Genomic DNA, 19535 nt, shown 5'->3' with positions numbered 1-19535 from the left:
TAGGAAATTGCAATGTGCCTGTCCCTGCACCCTGGGAGGGCAGCACCAGGCAGCCCTTTGCCAGGGCACTGGAGAGTGATGGAGGAGCGGGCATTGTCTCTAGCCAGCATGCTACTGATGTGATTCTCCCTTGTGGAATTTTGCTTTTAAAGCATTGAAATTGAAATTTTGAGATCACATTTGCTTAGTTGCTTCTGCTGTTTTATTTTTGCAACTCCTAATATTGTAATTTTTTTTTCCTTATTACTGAGGGGAGCATGCAAAAAGCAATTTTTAAGCTGTAGCACTGCACTGAAATTACTCTAATCAGCATTTTTTTGTTTTACCCTGAAAAGTAAGTCATGTGGGCATTCCAAAATGGGGAATAGAGGAAAGGGAGGACTGTAAAAGACCTTTTAAAAAGAGAAATCAATCTGAAATAACCTTTGTTCTCCTCCTCGCCTCCCTACCTGTGCTGACACTGAGAAATGCATCCGTGGGGCTCAATCTCAGATGCTGAACAGACTCTGTTGTACTGCAGAACAAGTGGCCCAGCTCTGCTTTCTCTGCCTCTGAGCTGCTGGGCTTTGGCTGGTGTGTGTGTGCTGTAATACCAGACTGTTTTTTAGACTAGCACTTTGTAAGTGGCTGGCTCTGTTGTACAAAGAGGAAAATTAAAGAGTGGTTTGCACTGAAACTGGGTTTTGTTGTATTTTCAGCTTTCACTACATGGATTACATGGTTGTGGGGATGCCTGGTGCTCCAGGAGTAATTTGGGCTGGGGGAGGGCAAGTCCTGCAAAGCCAGTGGGAATCTGGGAGACAATCAGCTGTTGAGGGCACAACACTGCACAGCTGAGGGTTCACTTTGCTCCAGGGTTGCCTTTTCTCCCTGCAGTGGTGGGTTGCTGGTACCTGGTGCTTTAGCAAAGCTGTCTTTGCTTTTTTGTGGCATTGGGCAGCCTGTGCTATGGTTTCATCCTTCCTCTTCCTCTGCAGATCCCTGAGAGGTCCTGGTCTTCCTTCTGTCCATTTTCTCCAGGGGTATCAGGGCTGCCTGTGACTGTACCACTGAGGTAGTTGTCCTGCAGTCTCTGCAATTTCCTCAAGGCAACTTGAAAGTACTTGTGAGAGCAGACTGGAAAAAGCTGAGGAAGTGCAATGGGCTTGTGTGAAGGACTGTACCAGTCCTGCAGGTCAAGGTGGGCTGTGAAACCCTTGTAGAGAAGGTTTGAAGTCTTCTGCCAGAATTACAGTGTAAGAGCAAGAGAAGCTTGATTTCAGCTGGAGCTCCTGCAGGTTAATGACCCTTAGTGTGAAACAGCAGCTGCTGAGCTTTGTGGTCAAGGGCTGACCTCTAAAACACGGTGTGAAACCCATCATGGGAAGAGGGGAAAGAAAGGGGCAGCTTCCCGTTCACTGGCAGGATGATTTGGTGAGGACAGAAAATCAGTATCACAGTCCTGGTTCCTCCTGCTTTGATTTACAGTTTCACCCTGACAAAAAGATGCTCAGAATAAAGAAGCAGGGAAAAATAACAGCCAGAGTATGAAAGAGCTTCTTTCTACAGAGCATTTCTCCAGGCTGGAACTGTTCTCCCTGGGGAAAAGGTCTGAGGAGTTTCTACAGAGGAATAAGCCAGGAACAGTTGCTCTCTGTTCTCTACAGTGCAAGGTGGGCAGCTTAAAGCATTTATGATCCCCCTCTGCCCCAGTAAATAGCAGCCTGGCACTCTTTGGCAACACCCTGCTGGCAGACGGGGGGCTGTGTGGGCAATCAGGTCCCACAAATGGACTTGGGAAGGATTAAATAAATGGGGAAATAATGTGTATGTGAGTCTTTGGGCTCAAATCAAAGTGAGGGCGCTGCAGTTCTGAACATGATGTTTTTCTTTTATTCTCAGCCTTGCTAAAATACATTATATAATTTTAGATAACTTCTTTTCAAATAACTTTTACAAGAAGAGACAAAAGCATACTCTCAAATTCAGAAGATGGAGGTCTGAAGTTCTTCCTTAAACATGCCTTCAAAATGGAGGTCTTTTGCCATGAGCTCTTCTTCTACATCCTCTAAGGCCCACTGATGATCTGTCAATTCTAAGGCTTCCCATTCTGTCTGCATTGGCAGTGAACAGAATCAGAGAAGGAAAAACAACACAAGATTAGTTAGACAAAAACTACACAAAGCAGTGCTTGCTTTAAAAGCTGCAACAAACACTGATTTCTGTTAACAAACAGAAAACAGTTAACAAACACTGATGGCAATCCCATCAACTCTCTGAAATCAGTGGTTTATCCCTAATTAGATGTTAGCTGGTCAATACAAATTGCATTACAGAAATTAGAAAAACTACATTATCTATTTTCTGACAACCCTCTAACCTTCTGGAACAGTCCATTGCTTCTCTAACAGCCAGTTATGTTCTGGTAGGTAAGTGCTTTGCAGTGAGTTAATTCTTTAGTTCAGGGTTACTTGATAACAACAGGTAAAAGGCCAAAAATTTTGCAACTGATCACAGACTTGTGCGCAAAGCCTGCAAAGAAACATGCCACATGATTCCCAGCAAGAGATTTGTATTCCTTGGCCAAAACACTTCTCCTGCAATGTAAGCTTTTTCCTTTTTGTTTATGCTGGAGCATGTAGGTTTTGGTCCCTGCAAGGCTGAACTGGCAGAAATTCTGTGGAGAACCAGTACTGGGTGGAAGTGGAGTCAGTACTGGCTGTAATTGCACCTCAGTACTGACAGTACAGCCACTGCTCCAGCACTGCTGACAACTGCAGCCATCCTCTTCCCTGGCTGAGCCTCTCTGTGCCTGGGTGGTGTGGGATTTTTTAACCAGGAAGGTTACTGAAAACACTGCAGGAGCAGACCATTCCAACTTCCCAGGCAGCAGGTTATGTGTGGCTAAACCTCTTCTACAGTACACAAAACCAGAAACCAGGTCTGTCCTTTGTGCATAAACCTGGGCATGAACTCTGCCTGTGAAAGGCAGAGGCAGTCCAACAAGCAAGTGCCTATGGAAAGTACTTTAGGAGAACTTCAAGACAGTAAAATCCTGATGGATTGAACTGACTGGCTTACTTGATTTTCTTACCCAAGTTCTACCAGGTGCCTGCTGAACTCATGCTCAGCTGCACTATTAACACAACTTTTGGAAAGACAGCTTCTGCTTTGGAACTACACTTCAAGGTAGAAAAAACCCCCCTTCATCAGTAAAAGCAGAGGATGGGACATAAATTCAGCTTTTGTATCAGCAATGCTCGATATCAGGTTTACTTCAGGGTTATTTGGGCTTTGCCAGACTCAGAGCAACTCCCACAGCCTTCATTAGCTGTCAGCTCTAATTTTAGGAACAGGAATCCACAGCAATTCCCTTACTTCACACAGAGAGAGGATGAGTTACATGCAGCCTACGACCCTGCAAGCTCACACAAGCAGGAATGCAGGTGTGAATACTGTACCTTAAACGCTTTATTAGTATCTGCTGGCATGGCCATTGCTGCCCCTGTCATTTGTTCTTGCATCACCCTGGACTGATCTGCAGCTAGAAATGAGAAATGAGAGGTTGATTTTTGTTATTTAACAGCATTCCCTGGAGCATGGTGCCATTGGGAAGGTTTTTATCTATAGATGAGAACATTGCAGCAACTGCCAGAACACAATACTGCTGTGCCAGGAGTCCTCACAAGACATCTTACTCCCTCCCACCTCCTCCATCTTAGCCAGATTTACATAAAACATGCAGAAAAACTGAGGAAAATAGTTTTCAACATTCCCAATGCACATCTGTCCTGCCCCACATCTAACATTAAGAAATCTCTGCAGTTTTCCTTAAAACCAATACTTGCTAGAAACAAACGAGCACAAAACTTTTGCACCCTATTTTGATGGGAAAGAAAGCCTGGGCTAACAACCATGGAAGTTTATGAGCCAGTGGCTGGTGCAGGAGATTTGAGCACTTGCTGCAGGTGATCCTTAAACCTGGTCCATGGACAGTAAGTAAGCTCACAGAAACAAGAGAGGAGTTAAGGAGCTTTTTGGCTGGAAACTTGGAAATCTTTTCCCCAGCCTCCCTCAGACAATATTCCATGCAAGGGGCAGCCAGTTCCCAGAAATGACAAGTGCCTTACCATTATCTTGGCCCAGGATGAGAGTATAAATGCTTCTGAGTCCAAACACATTCAAGAAGTACCAGGAAGCAGAGCTCACCCTGACAAATCAGAACAAGCACAGTTGTCAGTTCAAAGCTGGCTTTTGACCTCATTCCAGCAGCACACAGACCATCCAAGGGCGATGAACACATTCAACATTTCCCAAGTGGGAATTGGACCTTGCTGGCTGAGGACAGGGGCTTACCAGGACGCATCTAAAGTGAGCAGCTCAATTCCCTGCTGCAGCATTGGCTTAAAACGCAGTGTCAGAGGAAACGGGACCTTTGCTGCAGGACAAAGAAAAAGAAAAAGAAAAATCACAGTTTCACAAAGTGACACTGCACGACTGCGAAGGACAGGGCAAAGTGAGCAGGTATTACATCTAATGTAGTCTGAGTGCAATGTGCACAATAAAAAGTTAACTCTGATTTTTGAAAAAGCTGCAGTTCTGTATTCATTTTAGTATGAAAAGACTTTCTGAAACTTAATCAGATGAACAAACTCTCACAGGTATTACTTCTGTGACTGTGAGAGGGAATGTACCTTGTTAAACTATGAATGTAAGTATTTTGATGTGTACACTCCATATAGTAGCCAACTCCCTGGACAGGTTCAGAGGAAAATCCACTGTATCAACCTAAAGTTTAGGCAGTTTCAATAAAATACCCATTTTGTCACTACAGTTGTTCCTGAGTACATGAGCTATTTTCTTTGAGACCATGGCCAATACTTTGAAAACAATTTTCCCCCTTTGCAATGGGATAAACAAAATCTGTGCAGTTCATGGAGTGAAGAGCAGCAGTGCCTCAAGCTGGTTTTGAGTGCTCAGTGCCTTGAGCTGGTACCTCAAGCCATATTTAAGCTGCTTCTAACTGACTGCTCAGGTCGAGGAGCAAATCTCTGCTGCAGCTCAGACCCTCAAGGTTCATCTTCAGAAACACAGCCAAACCCATGTTATTCCAAACACTTACTTGTGACAAATCCTGAAAATGTCATGTTGATCCAACCACCAATGAGGATCATAGGCAGAACATTGGTTACATTCCCTTTCATCATATCTGTCAGCATGGTAGGATCTGCAAATCATAGACAGGATGTGAAGTAGCAGCACATCACAATAAAGAGAAACAATTATATAAGAAATTATATGTCAGATAATTTAATTAAGAAACTGCATGAGACAACAGTCCTATCCCAGTTATCTATAATTTTCCATTGCTGACAACACTTTGCAAAATGAGATGAGCAGCCAGTGTGGTGGTGGCTGCTGCCACAGAGGTGTTGTGTTCTGTGCTCTGTCTGACCCCATCCCTTGCCCCAGATCTCTGAATTTGCCTCTCCCCTCTGTAAGCTGACCTGGGTAGAAGAAGGACAACAAACTCCTATTTTGCTGCATACATTAGTTAAATTAAATCACTTTAGAGAAGACCCTGCAGGAGCTGGAGCAAAACACTGGCAAAAGGAGATGAGAGCAGGACTCCTACTCCTGGCTACCCTGAGGAGGCCAGGTCTCCTGAGATGCTGCAAGCAGCTCAAGGCTGAAGTTAAGCAACATAAAGCAATCTAATGTTTTTGTTATCCAAGAGAGGGATCTCACTCCCACCCCCTCCCTCACACTGCCTGCACTTCCTGCAAAGCTGATTCACCTTCCACCCTTGGCAGACACTGACAGGTTTTTCTACCTGGCTGCAGTCAGGATACCTTAACATACCTGTCATTGGTGAAGGAGGCACTACCTTTCTTTTTGTTTTCTTAAAAAATCCATCCTCAGGGTTATTAAAAAAATATTTCCGGGACAGGAAAGACTGAAAACAGAAAAAGACAGTGCCAACACCATAAGTAGTAAAAGGACAGAAGCATTAATTCTTGCTCAGGTATTCAGAAATCTCTTGAGTTCTTCCACAACACACCTTCCTGGGATTGGTGCCTCACTGCCCATGTGTTCTAAAGCTCCTCACGTTTTTCTGCATCCAGAGTACCAGATCTCTGTTTTTTTTTAAATTTTTTGAAGTAATTGTAAGAATTCTCTGAAAAGAAACCCATGTTAATTAATGAGCTTTTAGTGTTTTGTGCAAATTCTTTGTGCTAATGGAGCACCAATACCGATACATGGAACATTTTCACTCGCCCAACTGACCTCTGGATTTCACAAAATACACTTCTGGTACAAGCAGAGCCAACATGAGTGAAGCATTTTTAGTTTAGCAAACATTTCAGCTGACATTGTATGACCACCTCGTTATCCAAAGCTTGCATTACATCCCTGTGTGCCTGCTGGCAGGTATTAAACACAACAGCTTGGAGGCACATCTCATGTTAGCACGCAGTTAAAGCATCGAGCAGTGACACCTAACATAAATGTCAAGGAAAAGACATAGACAGCGGTGCTGTGTCCTGTATCCAAGATTCCTGAGAATCTGCGCTCCTGGACACTGCCCTGGCCCAGGGCTGACCCGGCAGCGTCCGACGCCGCGGGCCCGTGGGCGCTGCTCCTCCCGCGGCCGTGCCCGGACACAGCCCCGCGCTTTGTGCTCCTCTCCCAGCCATCCTCTTTGTAAAGCCCGACCGCGCAGATCCGTACCTGCTTTGGAATGTATTTTCCATTTTCCCGAAGGACTCTGCTCCGGATCAGGACTTGGCTGGAAGAGAGACACGCGGCGTTAGCGGGCCGGGCGGGGGGAGCGGGGTGCGGGCGGGGGTGAGGCGGGCCCTCACCTGTCGGACACCTGCTCCTGCGTGAGGCGTTTGTCGCTCTGGAGCAGGATGGACACGTAGTGCCGGATCATGCCCACGAAGAAGGTGATGAAGACGATGGGCAGCACCACCCATAGCCGGATGTTGGAGTCCAGCAGCAGCTCGGGCTCGCTCATCGCGGCGGTGCCGCCTCGGGCCCGGCTCCGGCCGACACCGGGCCGCCGCCGCACGCCCCGGCTCCGCTTCCGCTTCCGCTTCCGGGCGCGGTATTTCCGCCGGCGGCGGAACGGCGTCAGCGCGCGCCGCGGGCGGGAAACTCGAGTGCGAGTGGCGGGAGCGGCGTGAGGGGACCGCGGGGCGAGCTGTCCTGCCGGGCCGGACGGGAGAGGACGGAGCTGGGCTCGGCTTGGCCCAGGTGAGGTGGGCTCAGGTGAGGTGGGCTGAGCTGAGGAGAGGTGAAATGGCCGCCCCCGGCACTGCCCAGCCTTTGGCGGTAGGTGCGATGGCGACGTGCCCGCCTGACGTGTGGCTGGGCTGTCAGGCTGCACCTGGCACCCCGAGCAGAACCACGGCATTGTTAGGGTTAGAAGGGAGCTATGGGGATAACCCAGTCCAATCCCCCTGCAGAGGCAGGGTCACCCAGAGCAGGTGACACGGGAACGCTTCCAGGTAGGTTTGGAATGTCTGCAGAGAGGGACACTCCACGGCCTCCCTGCGCACCTGTTCCAGTGCTCCGCCGTCCACAGCCTAAAGAAGATTTTGCTCATGTCGAAGTGAAACTTCGTGTGTTTTTGTTTTGGCCATTGCTCCTTATCCCATCACTGGGCACCACTGAAGAGAGTCCAGCACCATCTTCTTGGCACCCGTCTTTTAGATATTTATCCACCTGAAACAGCTGTGAAAGGCTCATTGCCCTTTTGTTTTTTAACTGTTCCTCTTCCATGCTAATATTTTAAGTAACTCATTTTACTAGCCCCTGCCATGCAGTTAAAATTTAGTTTGAGATGTGCACACATCTTTTAATAACCTTTACGTTTAAAAGGTGAGTCAATTTGGGGTTTTTTCTTTTTAATCGTTGCCACCCCTCCAAAAGAGGTTGGGTTAGATGGAGTTTTGTGCTGACAGAGCTCACTGGCTGTGATTTGTGGTTAGGGAAATGAACAGGGTCACTTAATGTCATTGGGCTCACAAACACTCATCTGTGAATCCTTTGTTGCTTTGTCCAGGCATGGGAGAAGGTATTGAGTTTAGCTCAGTGGATGCAATCTGAGTCCTCACAGTTGCTCGCTTTAATTTGCCATTTAATTTGCCTGGTGTCTGAATAAAAAGCCTAGTCTTGTTTTATGAGGAACTGAATTTTAGAAAAAGTGTTGTATTGTGCTATTTCAATATGACAAGCTCTAAAATTTCAACCTGCACAGCAGAAAAATGTGTGATATTGATTACCCAAGCAATCTTTCTCTGAGCACTCTCAATTTCTGCCACATTCCCTTTTGCTATTCACTAACACATTCTAGATCTGCTTAAAAAGAGATAAATTAAACACTTGTCTTTTTCCTGCATTTTTTTAGGCGACAACAAAGGTATTGTTATCATGATTTCAAGAAGGAAATTATCGAGAGTTGATGCTTCTGAAGAGAGCTGCAAGACAGACTTGCCAAGTAGGTGCTTGGGTATCATCTTAGTGGGGTAGAGACCCATTAATAGAGGCAACGGTTCCCAAGCAGGGACAAGGCCAAAATGGCAGTTTTGATTATGCTGATTGTTAATGACACTGTTGATTTTTTAGATCTTTGATGCATCATGCCTTGTTTTCTCAGAAACTAAGAAATCACGGATTTCCGATAAGGAAAATGCTTCTGCCTTCTGTGGGTTGGAGAATGAGGGAGTCTTTGAAGAGCTCCTTAGGACATCAGGAATTGTCCTGAAAGTTGGGGAGGGACAGAATGAAATAGGTAAGAGTTTAACATTTGCTCTTTCTGATGTAGATCAAAATCTAAAAGGATGGCTAGTACAAAGTAATGATATGTTTTACTTGCAGAACAAAAGTGCTTGAGCCAGCTTGTTTCAAAATTCAAACAAACCTTGAGTTGGCCTCTTATTTGTTAAATACCTTGTTCCTGCTGAATTCAGTGCATCACCTAAACTCATTATACCACCTCTTTGGGTGTATACCTGTTAAGTCTAAAGACTTCTGAAAGATTATTGGAGGTATATAGAAAAATATCAGACTGCATCTGTCATTACAGTATTGAATTGCAGAGGCAGGAGCTCTGAAATGGGGAAACAAACGTGGCATTGTTGCCTTTCATTTCAGACAAGGTTTTCAGGGAGTCCTGTATTCAGTGTCTTCTATGCTAAGCCATGACTGGAGAAAGCACAAGTGCTGATTCCACTCAGGCTTTTGCCCAAGTGGATTTCTCAATAGAGCAAATACAGAAATGTTGGTGTATGGCCTTGAGAGTTTGTACTTGGTGTAGCTGTTGTGATGTTATATGAACAGATTGTGTCTCATTCTTTATTTCCTTTCTAAACTGTCTCCTTAGCTGTTGATCAAATGGCTTTTCAGAAGAAGCTCTGCCTGGCCCTGGAGAAGCACCCTACCTACCCAGCTGTAAGTAGCTTTGGCAGGAGCCACTTTTAAAGCTGTTTGCTGAGTAGGAAAATATGCAAATGCAGCTACCTGTCCCTGCTAGTCCCATAAAAAAAGTGTGCAACACAGCAACTTATCTTGGATTTCTGTGGTTCAGATTTTCCAGTTCTCTCAGTGTTGCTGTTCCAGCCTTTTAGTCCCACTGTTTTTCTGACTGTCAAAGTAATTTTCATTGGCAATATTAGTCAATAGACAAAGACTCTTAGAGCAGACAAATCACTTGCTTAACTTTCTGGTGGAAGCTGGGTTTGGTTTTGTGCTGGGTAGGAGCTGGCAGCATTAACACTGCCGTGATGTGGTGCTCCTCCCCAGATAGCAAGTTGAGGGTGAAAATCCTGAGGCCAATGATTTGACTGCAAATGTTTTTGGGTGTGGCCCTCATCACATTAAATGTTGCTATCTCAGCTGAACAGGAAGAAAGGAAAAGCCTTTTTAAATCAAAGTAAAATGTGAGACACTTGCTTTAGAGTTACTTTGCAGAACAGTCAGTGTTTCCTCTGGAAAAGGTGTAGACTAACATTCATTTATTATCCAGCATTCCTTCCATCACAGTTTCTGTCTGCAGTTCCCTGGTTAGCTCTTCCTGGTTCTCATCATCTGCTTGCAAAATTCATCCTAAAGGAGAGCAGTTGGCTGGGGTGTCCCTTCACAGGGGATAACTTCTCTCTGCTTTGCAGGTTGTGAAGGAGTTCATCAGTGGCCTGGAATCTCACATCAAGGACAGGAACCAGTTCAAGAACTGCCTCTTGCCATGCACTCCTGTACAGACTGAGGGGTCGAGGTAGAGAAAATGTATTTTGCCTTCCCCTTCAGTCAGAGCCAGTCTCTATTTATGTCCTGTGACATTGACAAGACTGCATCTAAAGGCTCCAACTGGTGCACACCAAGGCAGAATGGCTGGTGTAGTCCATTGCTGTTTAATAGCAGGGAGTTTAGAGTGTTAAGTCACAGAATTTACTGTCTGCCCATGGCACACATTGGATTCCATGGCATTTTATAGCAACAACCAAATACTGTGAAAAAAATTTGCTAGAGCTGGTGAAGGTCAATTCCTTTTTGAGATTTTTTTTTCCAGGAGATACAGCTTCACCATAGACTTTCACATTTCTAATCTTGTAGAGAGTGAGCTGGTTCAGAACTAAAGTGCAGTTTTAAATCTTTGTGTGTGTGTGTGTGTGTGTGTGTGATTACCATGTGTTACCTTAAGTCATGGTATGTAGTTTAAAAAAAACGGTCATGGAAAGAGCTACAGCCTGTTCTCCCTGCGTGTTTTTGACAACTGTGATGGAATCTTTCATCTTGCAGGAATCTGGTGCACTCATATTGTGAAAGCCTCATTAAACTGCTTCTTGGGATTAAGATCTTACAGGTATGGGCACCTTAGCTTGGGTTTTGATTGTAGGGAACATTTTGTTTACTTAAGGATTAATAGAACTGGTTTTGAGGCAACTGAGGCTGCATCTGGAATAGTGTCCAGTTTGTTGTTGTAGGGACACAAAGATGCTTAGGGTCTGAGACACATGGCAGACAAGCAGAGACAGAGGGGACTGGGTTTGTTGAGTTTTAGAGGAAGATTAAGAGAAATTAATCTTGAATACCTTTTTGCAAGGTGTAGGGAACACAAAGCCAGACTCTTCTCAAAGGTGATCAGGGGTAGAATGAGAGATGATGGCTTAGGTCAACCATGGAAAATTCTGATGAGATATAATCACTTCCACTGTGGAGAATGGTTTTTTAGGTGCTAGAGCTGGGCACTGTTTTCAAACTTATCTAAAACTGATGCTTTAGTTTTCTCTGTGGTGAAGAGCAGCTCAGGGTCTGAGAAAGAGAGGTTCATTGGCCCAGAGGAATTGTACATCTTACCCATATTCTCTGATTCTGTGGGGTTATGTGGGTAGTTTATACCAGCCTCTGAGAAGTGGTTTTCACTTCTTAGTCTGTGTGCCTCATTTCTGGCATGAGGCAAGAGATTTCTTATACAAGAAATGCTTTTATTGAGCCTTTCACGTATTTTGTTCTGTGTGTATGTGTCGTCTTTTCTGAAAGATCAGTTTTGGCGGCAGTACCACAGCACAACCAGTAAATCAACCTAACACTGTTTTTTCCTTTCTTTTAGCCTGCTGTCATAACACTGTTGTTGGAAAAGATCCCTGAATTCTTTTTTGACATGTGAGTATAAACTGGCTTCTCTCTGCCTTGAAATAAAATTTCTTTTGGACAATCACCAGCTGTTTGACTTTAGCTGTTACTTCAAATTTACCTGAATGGCAATTTGCACTGTGTAAAATAATCTGTGAAGTACCATGACCTTAAATTTGTGAGTCCATAAAGCAGAAGACAAATTTCTAGAAGGTGAAATGCAGACATTGTGCATTGATTGACTGTGCTTTTTGCAGCTACTGACACAAGCTTAGGAATTATTTCAGCAGAAGGACTACAGTGTGTCTCATCATTAAAAAAAAAAAGATGGAAGTGGTTGCTGGCAGAGTTTTAGGAGGCTGGGAGATGCAAATCCTTTTAAAATTGCAAGTTGTGCTCAAACAAGGGAAATTGAAAGACCATCTCTTGGTTTTTAAACATGGAACACCACAGTGGAGTGAGAGATCTTGAGAGATTTTGAGTTGCAAGACTTGATTACTTCATCTCTTCTTCCTGTGCCCTGGATGCTCCCTACAGAGTGAGTGGGGCAGGCCAAGGGGCAGAAAGAAGCTGAGGCTGTTCCTCCTGCAGTTTTTATTCCAGTGCTGAAATACAGGATACAAATGGGTATGCACAGGGGTGCAGTCCAAGAAATTGTCTCAGACTGAAATCTTTTTTGAGGAGAGTTTAACATAGACAGTCACAAGGTCTGAACTATTTTCATCCAAGAATTCTAAAAGATCTTAGATGCAAAAGTGATAAGCTGTTAATTGTGCTGTGAATCCTTTGGGAATTCTGAAAAATGGATGTTGTTACACTTGTCTCCTATCAAACTGTAAGAAGAGTGAAGCTCTTTCTATGTATTAATGACCAGTTAAGAATGGGGTTAGTTGGTCTTGCTGACCAGCAGCAGAGCTTTTGAGTCCATAGGTCTGACTAACCTGTGTGTCCTTTTCTGCTGTTTCAGTGTGGGTACCTTTGGAACAAATTTCCCCCGGCTCATTGTCAATCAGTTCAAGTGGCTTGACAGGCTCCTTGACAGCCAGGTGGGTACCAGAGGTGCAATCACATGGATGCTTTTCCCAAACAATTTCTGGAATGCCTCTCAGGGAGGATTAGATTGAATTATTGTGCTAATGAGAACTGATGTTTATGTATTCATATGCTGAAGGAGAGATTTTTTTTTGTTTTGTTTTGTTATGATTGCCTTGAGTGACTTCTGAACATCTTTTACTATTTTTCTTCTTTCTTTGCTCTGAGTCTTCTTTTACATAAATTTATACCTGTGCATGTGTATTCACACAGATGATCCCATTTTAAAGCTGTTGCTGGCTGGTAGTTACAATCCCCTCTTGTTTAATTTTAACAAGGTACTGGATACTTGCAAGGATATGGGGATGAACTCTCTTTTTGCTCTGGTGATTCTTTTTCTTCTGTCCTGAGTCAGTTGGTCTCTGTGGGTTACTTTCTACTGGAGTACTAAACACTGGGAAGCTTGTTGTGTTTTCCAGTTTCCTCTGCTCACCAAGATCATTATCTCCTAGCTGTAAAATACCATTGCTCCACAAAAGTCTATACTTTTTTGTATAGAAAAAGAAGTACCTCTTTATGGCGTCAGCAGGACAATGAGTGAAGGGACAGTTGGCAGAAACTCAGGCAGATGTTGCACTGAGGGACCTGAGATGCATAATATTGTTGTTGTGCTGAGAAATTTGTGCATTTCACCAGTGCTCCTCTTGTCTGCAGGATCTGGTCAAGAAGTTAATGCAGATGGTTAGTGTCTCTCCCGTACCAATCCAGCATGATATTATCACCAGTTTACCTGACATCCTGGAGGATTCCCAGCAAACTGAGGCTGCCAGAGAGCTCAGGTATGCACAGTTTGGCTGGGAGGGTTTGTTTTGTTTTGTTTTTTCCTCCCCTTGCACTTGGCAGAAAAGGACAAGATGCATTAATGCAGATTGCTCTGAGGCTGACTGAAGTATTAGGACAGCACTGTGTTCCTGTTAACTGCAACATTTGGGGATACATACCACTGTCTTAGGATACTCCACTTGTACTGTTACGCTCTTGAAGAGAGCTCAGGTAATCCAGCAAAAGACGTTGTATTTAGACAATGCTCCAATACTGCCTTTATCTAAATTATTATTAAATTCTTGATTATTTGGAGACGGCACAAGTAGCACCCAGTTAAGTACTCACTACTTCTGCTAGATAGTCTATGATCAGTCACTTGGATATTACTACTGACAACTTCTGATTTGTCTTGGATTTTGCTATGGTAAGGATCAACATGCTTTTTTTTTAATTAAAAAAAAAACCAGACCCACAACACAGTAAGTGTGTGCATGAAACAGAACTTTCTGGCTATTTCATATACTTTTCTCAAGTATATTTACTGATCCAAACAACTGGGGGACCTAATGCTAAGAGTTACCCTCCCAGGGAGTACTGCCATAGGCTAGTCCTTACATCTGTCTTCTTTAATAATGTATTTTTTTTCACAATAATTTGAGAAGTATGAATGTTTCTAATTCTTATTATTGCACAGATCACTTTCATTTATGCTGGTGCTAATTACCTCTTAAACCTATGATCACTGCTGCAGGTTATTACTGCAAGCAGTGCATCCTGTTCCTTGTACCCTCTCAAATTGTGACTTTGTTTTCATTCTCAGTTTATTGCCTCAGCTTCTAGATAAAAAAACTCCACGCATTTTTCCTATGCTAATCAAACTTCTCAGACTTCTCATTTCCTCTGTTGGTGTATTTTGAAAGCTGAGATCCAAACAGTATCATCAAGGCATACTTATTTCCATATTCTCAATGGCCTCTATCCATTTCAGATGTGGAAAACAACTCATTACTTCTAATGAATTAGGGAACATAATGAGGTTCAAATGAGGTGGTTTTCAACTAACAGAATTTAAGTACAACTTCTTGCTAGAGAAAGTTTGTAAGAAACTGAGATGTCAGCCAAGAATGATTACATGAGTTTTGGGAAAGTCCATGAGGCTGTTAAAGACAGTTGCAGTTCTTACATGAGGAGTAATAATTTAGGGAACAAGTTTTCCATAATGCCAGTGGCATATGTTGTTGTCAGTTTGAGATTTTTTTTTTTTTTTTGGCAGTGACCACAAAAACTACTGGAATCATACAATACACTAAAGATACATTGTTGGTTTTCTTAAGAGGACCATTTGTTTTCTTTTCCCTGTGTATCAGCTGTTTGCTGAAGCAGGGCAGGCGGCTGACAGTGCCAATCCTGGACGCCCTTTCTCGTCTGGATCTTGATGCAGAACTTGTGGCTGAGGTGAGAGCTTTTACTGAGCACTTCTGCAGACCCCAGTCCCTGCTTAGCAACACCGGAGCTGGAACTGTTTCTTCATTCCAAGTATTTTGCTCAATCTGACTCCTGTAGGCCTTCAAAAGTCCTGAGCTCCTGAAGCTGGAAAGAGGTCAGAAGCTAAAGGTGGTTTTTGAAACATGTATGAGGGGTTCAGTGAAGAGCAGAGGGATGTTTTCTGAATGCATACTTTAACAGCCAGGAATTTCAATCACAGCTATTTTAGCAAATGCAGAAGCACTTTGTTCTGCTGCAGTAGTATTTTACTGCCTTAAACCTTATTGTCAATATTTCATCTTTTTTAAGTACAGTGACCAGACTAGACTTATATTCTAAGGTAAGGCAGATTGGTGATTAAATAATTAAATAAGTTTTCTCTGCAGAGTGTTTATAAAGCAGAAGAGATGATGATATGCCTTGTGCCTTTTGGATATGTTGCATTGCTGCACTTCTTGGAGTTGGGCTTCTTATGAATAAAATAAAATTGATTCATTTGAGTGCCTAAATAGTGTTTTACATAGTTCCAAAAGGCTGGTGTTGCATAGCAGTCTACACATCCTCCATGCTTTTCTTTTTTGAATGCCAGTTATAAAATGATGGAGCCAAGCTCTTGTTGAAGAGTGATAATGGGGCAGTGGCCACAACAGGAAATTTAGGTTGGACATTTGGAAAAACAAGTTAGGGTGTGCAGCACTGACATAAATTTTCAGAGGTGGCAGGGATTGGAGGTTTCCTCCATCCTTCAAGACTCAGCAAAGCCAAGGTGAATCTGACCTAGTACTGACAATATTCCTGCTCTGAGCAGAAGGCTGGGCTGTAAGTCTCCAAGGATTGCTTCCCACTAGCATAACTCTTTCTCTGAAGTGTTGTCTTCCAGCTGATGGAGTGTTGCTCTCTCCTCAGGTGCGACAGTCTGCCATGACCATTGTCCCTTCTGTAAAACTGGAAGATTTGCCTGTAGTAGTAAAATTCATCCTCCAAAATGTCAAGGCAGCAGATGCAGTAGAGGTACAATATCTTTTTCATAATGTAGTGTGTGTTTTCCACACCAATGTGTGTTTTAACAGAGGGAAGGTGCTTCACACACAGAGCTGTGTTTTTAATGTTTTCAAGAAAAAATTTGAATATTGCCAGGAATCAAAGCCAGTCTTCCTGAGATCTCAAACATGCTTTGTTTCATATATTGAGGAAGCCTCAGCCTAAGCCAAATGAGGTTTGTGATCTGCCCAAACCTTTCAAGGTTTGAAAAACCTGTAAAAATACCCTGTGAAAAATACCCTGTAAAATAAAATAAAAATACCCTGTAAAAATAAAATAAAATAAAAATACTCTGTAAAAATAAGTATGCCTATGACATGGAAGTCAGTCTGTGCTGGTGCACTGCATCTGAACAGCAGTTGGGTTGATAAACTTGCATGTCCCAGAATTCCTGAGGTTGTCATGTATCTTGCTCAGCTGCTAAAAAGGATAAAAACAGTTCACAGCAACATAAAGCAGATATAGATGGGAATTTCACGGAGTAGGTCTTAAAAAATTCTATCTTTTGTGTGACATACAGGTGAAGAGAAAAGTTTTGGTGGTTTATTTTCTAAGTTTCAAAAATTAAATTTGGACATGGATAAATACTTGTGATTCTTTACAAATATATGAGCTTTAATTTGTAATTTTAGGGTTATTATAGGAAATAGTTTTCTTTTCCTCAGCTTTTTCTGTTCTTCCCTCATTTGTCACAGTGATTTGTGCATGGATTTGTGCTTTACAGGTGATTTCTGATCTTCGTAAGAGCTTGGATCTGTCATCGTGTGTTCTGCCCCTGCAGATTCACAGTTCCCAGAAGAAGATTAAAAGCCAAGTCCAGGCCAGGTACTTAAACAGGTTTACCTGATTCTCCAAGGGTAGGATAAGACAAGAGAATTTAAAGTGTTCTTTTTCTGTTGTCTCTGGCACAATTGGCTTCATACACGAGCCAGATTTATCCTGTGGAAAGGCACAGACACCTTTATTCCTTCCTGCTTGGTACTAATACAACACATTTGTCACTCCGTGTCCAGCCAGCTTCCCCTGCCATGGATGTAGTTCCTTTTGAGCCATCTGCCTCCATGTCTGCATAGGGATAAGCAGCTTCATTTATATTAGTGTTGCTACCAGTTTAAGTTCCCTCCAGTATGTTTTCCATTGATTCTTGACTTCTCTTTCCACCCTTTTGTGAAACTCCCTATCCTTGCCAGAGCATTCCCTCTGGACCATGGCTGCTTTAAGTAACTGCTGTGACTGCTGGGCTGCCTTGCACCTTCTGTTGACAGTATTTGCAGGGACTGAGTCTCCTCCTTTCTGATGATTCACAGCTCTTCCCTGAGCCAAGTAACCACCAGCCAGAATTGTGTGAAGTTACTTTTTGATGTGATCAAGTTAGCTGTGAGATTTCAGAAAGATGTCTCTGAAGCATGGATTAAGGTAAGATATGTTTCAGTCCTTGTTTCCTTATTTATTTGGGCTCCTTGATTGAGCCTGAGCCTTTCTTGTAATCAAATGTGGTACTAAAAGACAAATGTTAGCCCTTGATTTTACTGATACAGATTTCATTCTGCAAGAGAAGAAAAATGTATTCTGAGCTATGTGAAGCCTTAAGGTGCTTGAAAATGTCCTGCTAGAAATCAGTATCAGCTGGTATTAGGTTAAACTTAATTTTAAATTGCATTTCAGTGTAAATCATGAGGCTGTTTCTTGTCCTCATTACTCAGTGCCTCAGTTCCTTTCTCAAGCCTGATGTTATCTGAGAACATCCTTGTTCAAACTCAGTTTTCAGCTATCTTTTTTGAATGCCCTCTGGATTTTTTGTTGTTGGCAAGATCCAGTTCGCTGACTTTGATAGGTCTCCTGCAGTATAGGAGAGAAATCTATGAGCAGAATGTCACAGACTTTTGGTGTCTACCTTTTCTGATTTGGTATTGGAATATAGTATTGTACTGTAGCCTAACAGCTTGCTTGTTTTTTTTTTTTTTTCCTCTCAGGCTATTGAGAACAGCACATCTGTGTCTGACCATAAGGTAATAGTTCTGCTCTGTAGATGTCCTCTTCACCTGGTTTCTTAAGGGCTTTCTTCATGGTTGTAGATTAAGAGATTTTTGTAGTTTTAGCAGAAACTTGCCAATGATGTTACATGGGTGGTTCTTTTGGTATTGGACTTGTTTCAAGTGTAACAACCATCCATTTTCTTTGTAACTCTTGAGTCATCCCTTCCTGATGTTAAAGGACAGAGTTATCCTGCTTTAATTCTGTCTTTTTGAGCTCTTTTTTGAGCTCTTCTCAGTTTAGACTTCAAGTTTTGACTTGGAGTTATCTGGACTGTTTAATATTTCAGCATAATGAGTGGAGATTATTTCCTCTGAAAGGTTCTGGATCTGATAGTTTTGCTGCTAATCCATTCCACAAACACCAGGAACATGAAGCAAACTGAGAAGGTCTTGAGGAGCAAAATCCGATTGGGCTGCATGCCAGAACAGCTGATGCAGAATGCCTTCCAAAACCATTCAACGGTCAGTGCTGGTCTTGCTTTGGGACTCTCTCTTTTAGCTCTCAAAGATCTTGTCAGATGATGATTTAGCCTTGTGCTGCATTATTTATAGCTTTCCAGTAATGTTCACATACTTCTCTTTTATAATTTTTAGTCCAGATCAGTGTCCCAAGGCACATGTCCTCTGTTGTAACTGTCATGTGGTTTTTTGGACTTGAGCTTTCCTCAGCATTGGATACGTTGAAAACAAGCAACAAGATCTTGTCTTTCATGCTGTCTGTATTTCAGGTTATCAAAGACTTCTTCCCTTCAATCCTGGCCCTTGCTCAGACATTTCTGCACTCAGCACACCCAGCTGTGGTCTCCTTTGGCAGCTGCATGTACAAACAAGCTTTTGCAGCCTTTGACTCCTACTGCCAGCAGGTACAGTGTGATGGGTGGCAGCTGTTTTATTTGGGTTTGCACTTTGTTCTAGAGTGTATGTCATGATCCTTTAGGGGACAGGGTTTCGGGCAGTTGGAAAGATTTGGAGAGAGATCTGTGCCGAAGAGTAGGCCAAAAAGAAGATGGGGAACAATCACAGCAAGACTGGTAGCAAGTCTTCAAGCACAAAGATTGCTGTGATTATCTCTACTTGATCAACACAGTTCATATGAGCAGAGCAAGACAGACATTTTTCTGTCGATATTTTACTCTGGTTCTTTTGGTGGCTTTTTCCTTAGGAGGTTGTGACTGCTTTGGTGACTCACGTGTGTGTTGGGAGTGAGACAGAGCAGGACGTTTCTCTGGATGTGCTCACAGATTTGGTGGTGCTGCACACATCCCTGCTGATGCGCTATGCCACCTTTGTGAAGGTACGTGCACACCTGGGCTCATACTAGATTTTGGGTTCTTTACACCACTTTGCCTCAGATCCAGAATAGGCCAGTACTTCTCCAAAATAGAGGTATTGGAAAATCTTGTACCTCTAAAGCTTTTCTGTCTGGAGAAAGGCAGTGGTCAGAAGTGAAAGGTATCTGCTGTCAAAGTATGAGCTGTAAGATAGGACTGTATGATTTTT

General features: G+C 43.1%; 3 protein-coding genes across 3 annotated transcripts in view; 1 reads left to right on the top strand and 2 right to left on the bottom strand.

Moving 5' to 3' along the window:
• Positions 1-19535, bottom strand: part of LOC136366000 (2'-5'-oligoadenylate synthase 1-like) — a 239022-nt gene that overhangs the window by 152984 nt on the left and 66503 nt on the right. The window lies entirely within an intron of this gene.
• EMC3 (ER membrane protein complex subunit 3) lies at positions 1850-7078 on the bottom strand. The gene is made up of 8 exons (XM_066326752.1): positions 6846-7078; positions 6712-6769; positions 5842-5935; positions 5102-5206; positions 4336-4417; positions 4110-4189; positions 3441-3523; positions 1850-2093 (listed from the first exon to the last, which is right to left on the bottom strand). The coding sequence occupies exons 1-8, from the start codon at positions 6998-7000 to the stop codon at positions 1965-1967; spliced, it is 786 nt and encodes a 261-aa protein (XP_066182849.1). The 5' UTR covers positions 7001-7078; the 3' UTR covers positions 1850-1964.
• The window catches only part of FANCD2 (FA complementation group D2), a 35735-nt gene continuing 23620 nt past the window's right edge, over positions 7421-19535 (top strand). Inside the window, exons 1-17 of the mRNA XM_066327092.1 lie at positions 7421-7493; positions 8396-8485; positions 8645-8779; positions 9371-9438; positions 10155-10258; positions 10783-10846; positions 11594-11646; positions 12584-12662; positions 13363-13487; positions 14841-14928; positions 15865-15969; positions 16724-16824; positions 17307-17415; positions 17973-18008; positions 18354-18497; positions 18764-18898; positions 19198-19329. Of these exons, the coding sequence (XP_066183189.1) occupies positions 7421-7493; positions 8396-8485; positions 8645-8779; positions 9371-9438; positions 10155-10258; positions 10783-10846; positions 11594-11646; positions 12584-12662; positions 13363-13487; positions 14841-14928; positions 15865-15969; positions 16724-16824; positions 17307-17415; positions 17973-18008; positions 18354-18497; positions 18764-18898; positions 19198-19329 (1641 nt within the window). The remainder of the gene's footprint in view (positions 7494-8395; positions 8486-8644; positions 8780-9370; positions 9439-10154; positions 10259-10782; positions 10847-11593; positions 11647-12583; positions 12663-13362; positions 13488-14840; positions 14929-15864; positions 15970-16723; positions 16825-17306; positions 17416-17972; positions 18009-18353; positions 18498-18763; positions 18899-19197; positions 19330-19535) is intronic.

Source organism: Sylvia atricapilla, chromosome 11, assembly GCF_009819655.1.
Source record: "Sylvia atricapilla isolate bSylAtr1 chromosome 11, bSylAtr1.pri, whole genome shotgun sequence".
In the NCBI taxonomy this organism is placed as follows: domain Eukaryota; kingdom Metazoa; phylum Chordata; class Aves; order Passeriformes; family Sylviidae; genus Sylvia; species Sylvia atricapilla.
This window is presented reverse-complemented; position numbering and strand designations above follow the sequence as displayed.